Below are 13,193 nucleotides of genomic sequence, written 5' to 3'. Positions count from 1 at the left end.
AATGCTCTAAAAATGTACATTAATTATAAAATTATGTGTATTAATGGTTTGGCTGAATCTTTTGTGTCTAATTGGATTTTAATTAAGGTTTACTGAGGATGAGATGAAGGGAATAGTGATTATATTTTGCCCTTAGAAAGAATGCTGCAGCTATTGCTGTTGCTATTCTTCTGCCAACCCACTTTCTCATCTGCTTTTCATCCTGTTTGAACTAATTCTGTAGTGAGTGCTGGCTGTATTCAAGAGCCTCCTATAACTCTATCAGCATACCCAGTGTGTCAAGGCAAGTCTAGAAAGAAATTAGAGTGTATTTTCTCCTCATACACCATTTGACAGAAAAATGTATCCAATATTTTTTTCAAGTATGATCTCCAACTGTGTCTATAGATTAATGATGTTTTATATCCTTCATGACCATCCTATGAGGAAAGCGCTTCTGGTTAAAATGGGAGAAGCATGAAATCTCTGTTAAAAATTCTTCTTCTGTCTGTTTCTTTTTTAGAATTCCTATTGCTAAATCAAAGAGAAGTAGCTGGGAGCTTTCTGTGCATCTAGGAGATGGAATTTACCCTGTTGAAGTTTCAAAGGATGGCTCATCATTTTCTGTAAGTTCTGCTCATTTTCCAAGAAATTTGTTGCATTGGAACAATATACGTTATCCTTGACTCCTACTGCAATTCTCTATCTGTTCAGTGACCAAACTGGCCGTTTGCTTTGTCTTTAGTAGACATAACCGTGAATTACAAAACAAGACTCGTTATGTTAATTAAATAGTACTAGTGTACAAAGATTTTTCTCTTCCTGTGTCTGTGGAACATTTTTGTATCCACTTGTTTCTTAAATTACTTTTCTAATTAACAACCCTGTTTTGTGTCGTGTTTAGAAGTGAGGCCTTATGCTTCCATTGTAAATATTTAAGAGCAAGAAAATAACTGCAATGTTGAGAAACATTACATTAGCTTAAGTTAGTGATTAAAAAAACAAATCAAAGAACTGAGCAAGCTGAATATATAATCATATTGGAATGGAATTATTCAGCACCTCAGTGGTAAAACTGCATGCAGGCATAGTAAAATGCCAGTATTTCAAGATATGCCCAGATCACTTCAGATGCATATGTATTAACTATTGTTTTACAAATATTTTAAGATAATTACTTAAACACTTAATATTGTCGACATGAAAGGTGGAAAGAGAGAGCATGACAACAGAACAATGGTAATGCTGTGTTCAGTAGTTCAGCTGTTCAGTAGATCAAAGCCAAGATGCAAGCTGGTTGAATTGTATTGAGACAGTAGATATATAGAGAGAATTACTTCTTAAGTCCATTAATGGTAATTTCATAATCAAACAGATTTTTAAAAATAGACAGCTGACTTGCATAATATCTGTTGACTCCTAGGCAGAAATTTTCAAAGGAGTCTGAAGAAATCAGTTTTTCTTAGAATCGTTGAAATACAGGACTGTGAGGAACCTCAGGTGTCTTTGTCTGCCTCTGACAGCTGTTTACTCTTCTTGCCAGTCTTTACTGAGGAATGTTCTGCAACATCTGCTCTGTGATATTTTTATAGTCGTGATGTTCAAAATCACAAGATTTTTATTTTTGAAAAAGGATATTTAAATGACAATTTAAGTCAGTTACGTTTTTAGGTGGTTATTTTCACTTAAATTTCTTTTTTTTAACACTACCTCTATCTCTGTCACATTGTATTTCACACATACTCCTGGTGACTGTGAGAGAAAAGTGTGAGTAGAGACCAGGAACACTTTCTGTCCACATGCATCATAGGCGCACAGAAAGAAATGACGTGGACAAAATCAGCACTTGTAGTCAGCACCTTTTAAAATTCTGTCTTGCAAATATACTACTTGAAGTCTGAAATATGGAGTTCATTTTAGCTGTCATGTTGATTCCTCTTAGAAAGAATTCCAGAAGATCTAGAATGCAACTTTTTACTCAGTGCATAGCACGTAGCATTGCTCCATGGCTGTGACACTCACCCCACATGTGGAGTTGTGCTTTGGGAGCTAAGGCCGTATCTGCACACAGCTTTTTACTGAATTAATTAAATTTATATAATGTCCTAGGTATCCTGTGAACTTGAATACGACCCATTGTTTAGACAACAAAACATCCCTGCCAGATTTCAGCCCAGTTTAGACTGGCACTGGTTTGTGTGGCAGATAGCCCTTCCTAGGAACAGTCATTGCCCCCAGCCTTTCCACCTTTTTGTCACCATGTCTCTATCTAACAGCAGTCAGCCTGGAGCTGTCTGTGGCTATGAGGAAGGTAGAAGGTGGCTGTTGCTTGTTATGGGGATTGCACACACACATATTTTTGAGCGATTTACTTCAATTTCATTTAGATACCTAGGCTCTAGCTTATACTTGCTTGGTTAAATTTAATAAAGGTATATTTTTAAGTCAAACTAAGGAAAGTTTGCAGGCAGAGGAGGCCTAAGCATTCTTCTCTGCTTTTGTTGCTATTGATTTTGAAGGTAACTGGAAAGACAAGCTCATATATGAGTCAGTCCTAGATTCCTGAGCAGTGGATGTAAGCTGCATTGTGTTTGTCCAAGATGTGCTAACTCTGAGAAAAGACGATGAAAATGTAATGTTATTGCTGCTAACAATTATTAACATACAGTGAATCATTCCTACCTAAATGTAAGCCCATTTTAACACGGCATATTTGGAGTCTGATCGCAAATGGTTCAGTTTGTTATTCAAACTGTAACACCTCCAATATAATCAAGTGGTCTGGCATTAATGGACAAGGCACGAGTGAATAGTTACTTTTCTTTGTTTGCTTTTGTAAATTCCTTTATCTTTCAAAGTCATTTGGGCCCCCCTTTGCTGGTTTTCTCTAGTAGAAAAGTTGCTGTGGGCAAGCAATGCTCCGCAGGATTCCCACCAGGGCCCGGGGGGGAGCAACAGGCCTGCAAATGTCCTGCTCATCTCCTTGCAGCCCTGCAGGGTCCTCGTGGTTTCACCTCTCACTGTTAGGTTACGAGACAGGAGCGCTCCTGGGGCGCTCTGCACCCCATAACATCACAGGTGAAGGGGTAGAAAAGCAACGGGGTGGAAGAGTATGGGTGTGAAGTAGCGTAGGCTGGGTGGCCAAAAGTTTGGGACAAAGGGACTGGAGACAGAAGCATTTGTGTTTTGGTTCTACCCTAACCCAGCCTCTTTACCAAGCTTGGGAAGAGAGATTTCCTTACTTGTTTGTACCTGGGAAATTCCTTAGCTGGTGAAATTAATCACAGTAGGTGGATTTCATGATGACCATATAGTCTATGTCACTTGAACCTTAAGGCATCAAGTATTAAAAATAACTCCTAAGCTTGGGTTTTTACAAAGCAGGTAACTATCTTTGAATCCCAAGATTGTTCAGTTACAGTTATTTTTCCTTGTTACTGGACAAATAGACAACTTGCTATTCTTTATTAATATTTCTTTTTTTGCTGAGGTTCTAATGGGATTGTGCTGCAGACAAGAAAATGGAGCACATGAAGCACAGTCAAAAATCTTCTCTGATATAATTCAAAACTTTAAAATAGAAAAGTAATTGGCTTAAGAAAAGTCAAAGACTAGGAATGAGAAATCTTGTTTCTGATTAGGAGGTATAACATACTAAAAAAAAAAAAAAAGGGAAGACTCAAAGCCACCTTTATTAACTTTGCTGTTGAAAATGCAAGCCTCACTTTTTGAACTTCTGTGTTTGCTTTTCGCCATGAAGTTGGTGTGACATGGGCTTCTGACTTTGTGGGCTGTGTCCCCTTGTGGCTTGCGACAAAGGTAGCTGAATCCGTGGAGCAGTTCGAGAGCCCAGTGGGAGGGCCACCTTCGCATTCCCCTTCAGAAGTTTGCTCCTGCTGCAAACTGTGCCTTGCAGCAGCAGTGTTCGCTTTCTGATTTACTTTGTTTACCACTGGGACCTTTCCAGCAGTGACTCCTTTCTTTTTTCCTTAACTCTTCTACCCTCACCAGCTGAAACCTCACCACCTCACAGTGTGCAGTGCTTTGCTCTCTGCGTAGGGAGTGTGAGCAGCAGGCTTCTCCGTGGTTCCTGCTGTTTGCGAGCAGATCGTTCGGCAGCATCCCGGTCTATGGGTCATCTGCGGTTTTCTTCCTTTATCAGGAGAATCTTAATGAATTGTGCAGTGTTAACTGCTCTTTGCTGCTCTTTATTTTTCAGGATTTCGAGTTCTGGAACCATCTGTTTTCAACTGCTTTATTTGTAACAAAGGTCTTTGATGCGGGCTGATTTTAGGGCACTTTAGAGGCCTTGCTTCCCCAAACCGAAGGACTTAAACAATAAGTGGTCAAGTGTGAGCAATATTGTTTGCTTGAAGTAGTGAAAACAACAACAAATTAGTTTTCTTGTTTCCAATAGAGACTAAAAGCTTTTGTGAATCCTAATTTGATATTTTTAAATAATAGAAGTAATTCTATTGTTATTATGAAGCCAGCAACTTATATGCTAATACTTAAATTTGTATAGAATTATTGTCCTAGTATTTTCAATATCAGGCAGTTGTTTCTGGTGACACTCTATCAACATAACAGCAAACAATTTAGCAATTAAAAGCTTCTAATAATCTGACTTGAGAATTAAAATTTAGCAACTTTGAGATCTGCTTTGTTTCATACCAAGAACTCTCTAGCTAAATTCATGTAAATGTATCACTTATTCTTTTTCCTGTGTTACTTCTCCTATGTATTAATTGCTAGAAGAATCCTCATTAACTAACTGCTTGTCATATCTATATATCTAATTAAGCTTTTGGAGGACAGTCTTTGGTCAGTATTCTTCTTAAACTCAAATCTTTTCCTTTCATCAAGATTATTACTAAAGATCAAGAGTACTACTAAAAAGACCAAAGAATAAGATTACTACTAAAATAGAAAGAGGGAAGAATACCCTCTTTTACCTAAGACTAATGTAAAAGAGCAACAAACAGCCCAGAAGCATCCTTTCACCAAACTCTGGAACCTCTTTTTTTATTCGAAATTCAGACAGGAACCTTTTTCATCTTTCCTTTTCTATTGTCAGTCTGTCTATGAAGTGTTTTTGTTATCCAATTTTATCAATACAAAGACATTTGTCAGTCTGTCTATGAAGTGTCTTTATTATCTGATTTTATTGATACAAAGACATAATATAGTTTTGCTCATGATGAGCAAAACTATACAGGCTGGGTGGAGAATGGATTGAGAGTAGTCCTGTGGAGAAGGACCTGGGGGTGTTGGTGGGTGAGAAGCTCAATGTGAGCTGGCCAGGTGCACTTGAAGCCCAGAAAGCCAACCGTATCCTGGGCTGCATCAAAAGAAGCATGGCCATCAGGTCAAGGGAGGTGATTCTCCCCCTCTGCTCTCATGAGACCCCACCTGGAGTGCTGCGATCAGCTTTGGGGGCCCCTCAGCGCAAGAAGGATGTGGATCTGTTGGTGAGTCCAGAGGAGGGCCACGAGGATGCTCAGAGGACTGGAGCACCTCTGCTATAAAGAAAAGGTGAGGGAGCTGGGGTTGTTCAGCCTGAAGAAGTGAAGGCTCTAGGCAGACCTTATAGTGGCCTTCCAGTACCTAAAGGGGGCCTACAGGAAAACTGGGGAGGGACTCTTTGTCAGGGAATGTAGTGATAAGACAAGGAGTAATGGCTTTAAACTTATAAAGGGTACATTTAGATCATATATTAAGAGGAAATTCTTCACTGTGAGGGCGGTGAGGCACTGGCACAGGTTTCCCAGAGAAGCTGTGGATGCCCCATCCCTGGAGGTGTTCAAGGCGAGGCTGGATGGGACTTTGGGCAACTTGGTCTGGTGGGAGGTGTCCTGCCCATGGCAGAGGGGTTGGAACTAGATGACTTTCAAAGTCCCTTCCAACCCAAACCATTCTATGATTCTAATTTCATGTAGTGAACGGTCATTCAATAAAGTTAATACCATTAAAATGTGCAATAAAAATGATAGTTTAGTTGCCTAAGCAAGGGAGATCATAAATATTTTGGACCAGGAATCCAATAATACAGTTCAATTTATTGAATCCACCACTGTGTCATTTTCCCATTACAAAGTAAAGGGTTTGGTGATAAACAGGAGTGAAAGATAAATAATTACTTGACCCAGTACAATCTTTTCACTGCTATAACCCACCTTCTTTCCTTCCTTCAATATTCTTCAGTTGTATTTCTCTGTTAAAAATGTTACCCAAATTAGACAACTAAAGAAAGGTTTGATTTAGTATCTTTTGGGCAGAGGGGGTGGTAGAAAAGGGATGGGTGGTCCTCATGATTTTTTTGGCTACAACTCTCTGCTTTCACAAAAGCCATGGATGAATCCAAAAGCTGAAATGTAAATACAAGCAGTAAGTAATTGCACTTCAGGTGATAGACACGATTCTTTTTGTTTGAAGTTCATTGATCTATGTGTAGGATGAGGACATACAAAAAGATATGAGGGATTCAACGAGGAATTTGTGGCTATATTTTATGCTGTAAAATGCATTCTTGAAAATCATTTTGGCATAGTCCATTTTCTGATCCTTTTTTATAGAAGAGGAATCCTCTGTCCTGAGAATTCGTTATTGCTGATTTGCATGATTTTTGTGCAAGTAATTGTTGTCATTCTTTTTCATGTTTAGAAACAGCCCTTTCTCAGCCCTTTTGCTTAGGGTTCTTCAGTTCACTAGTAGATGCATACCTTCCCAGACCAGTTGGATTCATCTCCCAGTCTGTTCAGTTGACAAAGAATTTCCAGATGTTTTCACTTATAAAGTAGCTTCTTATCACTGGAGTTGTGGTGAATGAAAGTTGTTTATTTTTTCAAAAAAAAAAAAAGAAAAAGCATAAGGTGAAATAGTTCAGAAGTTACTTTGAGAAAATGGAAATTTGATATGTTTCCAAAGGGGCCCAAATAGGTCAAACTGAATAAGAGGACTAGAGAAAGCTTAATTACTTTTTTTTTAGATTATTACTGGAATGGGCTACCATTTTCACAAAATATTGGATCGCTTCCTAAATTCAAATTTAAGAACAAGTAAATATAATACTGACATGAAATCTCTCTGGAAATTTTGTGATGGTTATTCTGCCAAATGAAAAATTGATTAATGAATGTTTAAATTTGTTTTCAGGGAAAATGAATGTTTTTTTTTCCATATCTTTTTTCCACAGGAAGTAAAGAATGTATTAGATATCTGTGTAGGTGGGAAATTGTCTTGTGTACCTTTTAATATTTTAAAAAGAAAACCTGTTATGTAGTGTACAAATGAAAGTATAAAAGTACAGATCTAAGGCATTAGTCATTATTTGAATGCATCCTGTATCATTAGCATAGAGTAGTTAACTAGTTATTTGTATGCTTTAAATTAGTGAATTCACATTATCTAGTTATGGTTAAACTTTTCATTTCAAATTGAAATATAATATACACTTAAGTAGAAGAATTCTGCTGTATTCATGTGCTGCAAATTTTATGGCTGAGAGGTAAGTTGATTTAAAAATTACTTTAGGAAAATTTGTCTCTGTTTTATAAATTCTCTTCAAGGAGGAAAAATGCATGAGAAGGAATATCATATAATCATAGAATCATAGAATATCCCAAGTTGGAAGTGACCCATAAGGATCATCAAGTCCAACTTACCCCAGAGTCAGGCTAGATGTAGCTGAAATATGCAAGGCATCAAGTATAAAAAGGAGTGGTATAATGTAAAATCAGAGCAATGATAAAGAAAGTTGCTGTAAGCAAACTTAATCCACATTTAGTTCATTAAATACAAATGTGAATGGAGAAGGATCATAATCCAGTGCATATTCTCTTCCATCTTTCCAGTAGTCCATGCAGAAGAAGAATGTTTTCCAGCTCTATCAGTATAAAATTAATGACCTTTTTAAAAGAATCAATAAAATACCAGAATTATTACTACTAGTATTTTACACTTCTGGTATGCTTCAGGCACGTAATAACATGCAACTAATTGGTCATATAAAAGAAATGTGAGAGCTGTGTCCATAAGAATGAAATGCAAATACCTGTAAGAATTCAAGTAGTAAGGAGAGGTAGCCAGAAAATATATAAGTTAACATATATCCCCAACAGAAGTAAATGAAGACTTTGCTGTTGTACTACTTATAAATATATATCATCATGTAATGGAATGTCATATGTGTTATATTGTTACATGCATGGAATAAAATATACTTTTATTCTGACATCCTGTGTTAGCCTGAATGAAGGGAAAGTGTAGAAGTAAAGGCACAAGTGTAGGGGGCAGATCAGTTGCATGATCCTTAAAGCTATAAGCAGAACACTTTTCCTGTCTTTTTCAGAGTAGTTTGCATTGTACTTGTGCAATAGCACATATATTCTCCTTTGCAATACACGTGCAGTTGTGTGAACAAAACTTGTCATTACTAAGTTCTATAGGTTGTTGCTTAGTCAGGAGTTAAGGAAAATATTTTATGATAGATGTACTATTCTGCCACTGCTGGTTTTGCATAGCATTTAATATAATGCAGAATAGTGTCTTGAGTGCCAGAGGTTGCTCATCATAGTTCAGGTAGACTGTTTGGACTCAAATTTAAAATAAAATTAGTGAATTTAATCTAATGGACTATTTAACAAGTAGCATAGATAATGAAACTATTTAGCAAAGCATATCTCTTGACATTAATTAGATGATTTCTTTTACCTACCTGTTGCTTGCACTGTGTAGTTAACTTTGTTTCATTTGTAGATCTATAAAACCGTACCATTATATTCACATTTCAGGGTTGCTGTCCTGTCATTCATACCCTTATTTAATCTGCTTAAAAAGTGTAGAAAAGTAATTCCTTCTTCCCCAGACAGTAAAACATACTAATATCTAATGCAGCTTGGCATTTCTTAGCTACATATATTCCTGCTTATATTATGCCTAAAAGTATGCACTGTAATTCAGCTTGGAAGAACAATAAATTGATTTCCTGATCTTTCGAATTACAGTACTTTGTTCAACAGCATGTTGTCTGAGGTTTTCATTAACTGAAGAAAATTGGACATGGTTTAGGGAAAAGGGCTTAGAAAAGGTGGAGTCCACTTTTGGGGTGCTACTTTGACCAACTTTTGTTCACCTCTGCCCTCCCACCATTTTGTGTATAGAAGACAAGAATGAAGGGAATGCACACTTCACTTTTCCCCCAGTATTCCCCCAGCTTAGCTGGTCTTTTCTTTTTCATGCTGACTAGCCATTCACTTTTGGACATACTTGAACCATTTAAAAAAAATCCTAAGGATTTCTCCTTGATCACCGGCATGTAGTGTAATGTGAACAGCTTAATCTAGATTCTGCCACCAGTTTTTATCCCTCTTTTATTTCAGGTTCAAATCCAAAGCATTTTTTTTGTTGTTTCTAAGACTTAAATGGTTTGTATAATGGCATTTTAATGAGGTATGCATAAGATAACACTGTAGCAAGACCAAAACCCCTGATTTCCACCCTTGCAAAACGCTGCCGTTATTCCTGGGCTACATTAATACTTGTTGGCTGGCTCTGTGGCTTTATGGATCCTACACTCCTTTCTGCACAGTGGCAGATTTCTCCAGGAAGGGTAGAGATTGCACATCCTGTTCTGATGTGTGGGGACAGTTTCTCCTGGGGGAGAAGCTGCGGGCTTGAACCCTTCAATCTGAGGAGAGCCCTGAACCTCGCGTTCTGACTCTGTGGGGCAGGTGCTTTAATTGGTATATTCCTGCGGATGCTGACATTGTGTTTTTTAAATGAAAGTAGCCTTGGCCTTGGTATCTTGTTGTGAACTCGGTGTTTCTGGTATGCATTTCCACTCTGCTGAATTGAGTCTCTCCGAGCATCTCCCTGAGATGCTGGGACACATTGTTCATGAATCATGAGCAGCGTTAGGTAAGCTGGAGGTAAAAAATCTTAGGTAAATATTAAGAGTACTTGTGTAATATTTGTCTGTGCTTGTATTAGGAGTGTTTGTGTACTAAGCAAAATGAGAAACACAGAGTATCTGGGTTGCATATTTTCTTAAATAACACGCCAGTTTAACAACAAGTATATGTAAGGGACTGGTACAATATGTGCATATTTGCTTTGTAAAGAGAGATTGGTGTGGATTTGTTTGTATATCTCTTACTAGTTTATTCATACGGTACTTCATAGGCATATAAAGAAAATATCCACAGTGTTGAGAACTAAAAATAACACGAAAAGTAATGAACTCATTTTGTAGCTTTAATAATACGCTCTCCTCTCTATATCAGGGCAGTGTAATAGCTTGCTTATAATAGTTCTGTGGTATACTCAGGTTTCTGATGATTCATAGTTCTGTAAAACTCATAGCAACATATGGTCTGGCACTTGTATGTAGGCTACAAGGAATGCTTGAAAAGGGAATGCAACAAAAAGTAAGAAAAGTTGGGAAGCAAAATGCTTTAAAAGGAAGTGTGGTCAGTTTGAATGTTTATTTTCCTTGTCTCAGAATCAGGCTTCTTTTCATTATTTTAAAGCATAGGTCTTAGAAGGCAGAAAAGGAGCTAGGTTTTTCAGTGGTTACTTCTAAATTATCTAATGAAGATTGTCTGTGTCTTGAATTTTACCTACAGAGATGGCTTCATATCATGAGATCCTGTGATATGAAAACGGACAGTAAGTTCTGCTATGGGTCATGATCCAACGATCCCAGGAATTTCAGCAAACAGTAAAATAGAAATTAAATGTCTGTAACAGTACAGAGCAGTATCATACAATTTTCTTTTTTCAGAAGGTCTAATTTCTGGCATAACAGCCACCTTTGCTGTCCTGCTGTGGTCTTTTGGTGTAAGACTGAAAGCTCCTTGGGGTACCAGTAATGTCCTCAATTCATTTGTGTGCCATGCACACTTCAGATCCTGCACCAAAATATTCATACAATTATTTTCTAGTTTCTAAAAGCAATGCTTACATGAGCATACGTTGGATTTTTTTCTTTACCATTGATTTCACATCCAACGTAACTGGAAAGGAAAAAACCCAACCAATTCCTCCCGACCCTCAAAAACCCCCTCCAACTTCCCAACCCCCTCCCCAAATTTTGTAGAATGAATAGATCAAAAAATGTTGTGAGCTCCTCCTGCTGGCTCAGCTGTAGCAGTAGATACATTTAAAAGCATGCTAATGTGATGTTAAGAGCTTGGCTTTTTACCACAAAAGCCATAGTTAACTCTGCAGCTCCTGAATGGTGTTTCATCTTTAATTCTGTTCTCTTAGCAAATCTCAGCACATTTAATATTCGGTATGACACTCTACTTTGGAATCTCTTGATTCTTTGGCAGAGGGGGGAACTATAGGGTCGTTGCTGCTTTGAGTTGCTTTCTTAGCTCTAAATTTCTTTGCTGCTTTTTTCCCCCTTTAATTTAATTTTTAAGTAAGGCAGATTATTAACATTACTTTAATGTAGCTTTTATGGCTTATGAAAAATAATGCTGCTGTAGTGGATAGATGTGCGTCAGCTGTGACTAAATGTTTTGATGTAGTCTTCTCAAAAGATAGACTAGAAGAGCTTTCCTTTGAAATATGTGAAGCAGTTTTAGACACAGCTTCTCAGATGGATCTAATTAGTCTTTCATACGGACTGGATGTCCGTTTGTTGCAGCTGAATTCTCATTTCATTCACCCATAACTAGAAACACCTCGCTTCAAACGTGTTTCTTCAAAGAAAGAAGGGTTTAGGGTTCCATGTTTTACTGCTTTTTGATGTTGGTTTCCCTTTAACTGAGAAGACCTTATGTTTATACAACTGTTATTATTAAGAAAACATAGCTTTGTTCCTGAGAGTTCATTCGGTATCAGTGTTGGCTATTGGTAGGAGTCGGAGATCTGTGGAATGGATCTTGCTGTACGAGACTGGTGGGACAGCTGTATGTCTGGCGATTCGGCTCCTTCTAGGAAGATCTGAATGCAAACAGAGTGTTTTAATAAAACCAGGGAACCGGGGGCTGCAGGGGAAAATGGAGATTAGAGGTGTCCAAATGATCAGGCTCATCAGTGAATAGCAGTCCTATTTATCATTTATATGTCACCAGTGCGACACTGTGATGTGCCGTGTCACGACACCTTTACAACAAGCAATATGATGAAAGCTGTAGCGATAAGTGTCTGCTTGATCCGTGTAGACTATTCAGATACTGCTGTGGGTGGATGCTGAAGGAAAATGAGTGGAAGGAGGGCAAGGTGACAGATGCCTGTGCGTGTTCCCCCCTGGCTGCTCTGCGGTCACGGTGTCCTTTAGACTAAGGGGAATCAGTTTGCAGAAGCAGACTGATTCAGTTGGCTGCATTATTCTTCTCCCCTGCAATGTAGCTGAGCTGTTTTTCCCTCTGGTGATTGCCATTCACTGCCTTCTCTTCCTTATCAAAGAATGGGCAGGCCTGTCTCAGATGGTGGCACCTAGGACACACTGATATGAGAGGAGAGTGTCTCTTAGATGCCTGAAGAAACCCAAGATGCAGCAGCACTGGATGCTCAGGTAGCTGCAAAATGTCTTGGGTGATGTGGTAGGCTGTGAGCATGGCATTAATGGACCTGGCTGGTCTACAGGGTTGTGTCTTGGTCCCTGCTACTTGTCCACGTCAGTAACTACTGCAGAATTGCATGTCTGCTTGGCAGCTCTCACTGCAATACTTCTGCTGCTGCTGGCCTCACCCAGTCATTGCCCCTTTCCTTCAGGGATCAGGCTAAAGTACCGATTTGTCGAAAGGCTTAAGAAAGAGAACAAGGTGATTCTCATTGCAGGAGGAGGAAAGTAATTTTAAAATACTGAAAATGAACTGCACCACTGTCTGGCTCATATAGAGAATAAAAAGGGAACTGACTTTAATAGCCTTAATCCACTGCCATTTTCCAGAGAAAATGTACAGATCTCAAGGACATAGAATGAACCAAAATCAACTGAAAAACAAATAGACCCATAGCTCCATAAACCCAGAATGATGTATTATTTCAGGTAATATTATATGCACCAGTCTTTATTGCAAGGATTGTTGTTGCAGTTCCAAAATCACTTAGATTTAAGGAACGCCAGATGTCAGGTGTGTGACTGAATGCAAAATCCCTTCACTGTTGAGTATATTATATCGGCCAGCTTTCTGCATTTTCCATAGTCTTCGTAGGGATGGGGACTGTTGTCTATAGACCTTTGTTTCATTTGTTGTGGA

At 38.3% G+C, this 13,193-nt stretch overlaps 1 protein-coding gene across 4 annotated transcripts in view; it reads left to right on the top strand.

Moving 5' to 3' along the window:
• PCCA (propionyl-CoA carboxylase subunit alpha) overlaps positions 1-13,193 on the top strand; it is a 285,019-nt gene that overhangs the window by 174,036 nt on the left and 97,790 nt on the right. For all 4 annotated transcript variants that reach the window (XM_080575923.1, XM_080575924.1, XM_080575925.1 and 1 more), the window contains exon 19: positions 503-605. In XM_080575923.1, the coding sequence (XP_080432049.1) occupies positions 503-605 (103 nt within the window). The remainder of the gene's footprint in view (positions 1-502; positions 606-13,193) is intronic.

Source organism: Anser brachyrhynchus, assembly GCF_964034855.1.
Source record: "Anser brachyrhynchus genome assembly, chromosome: 1".
Classification (NCBI taxonomy): domain Eukaryota; kingdom Metazoa; phylum Chordata; class Aves; order Anseriformes; family Anatidae; genus Anser; species Anser brachyrhynchus.
Note: the sequence above shows the minus strand (reverse complement) of the source record. Positions and strands in the feature narration are given on the sequence as shown.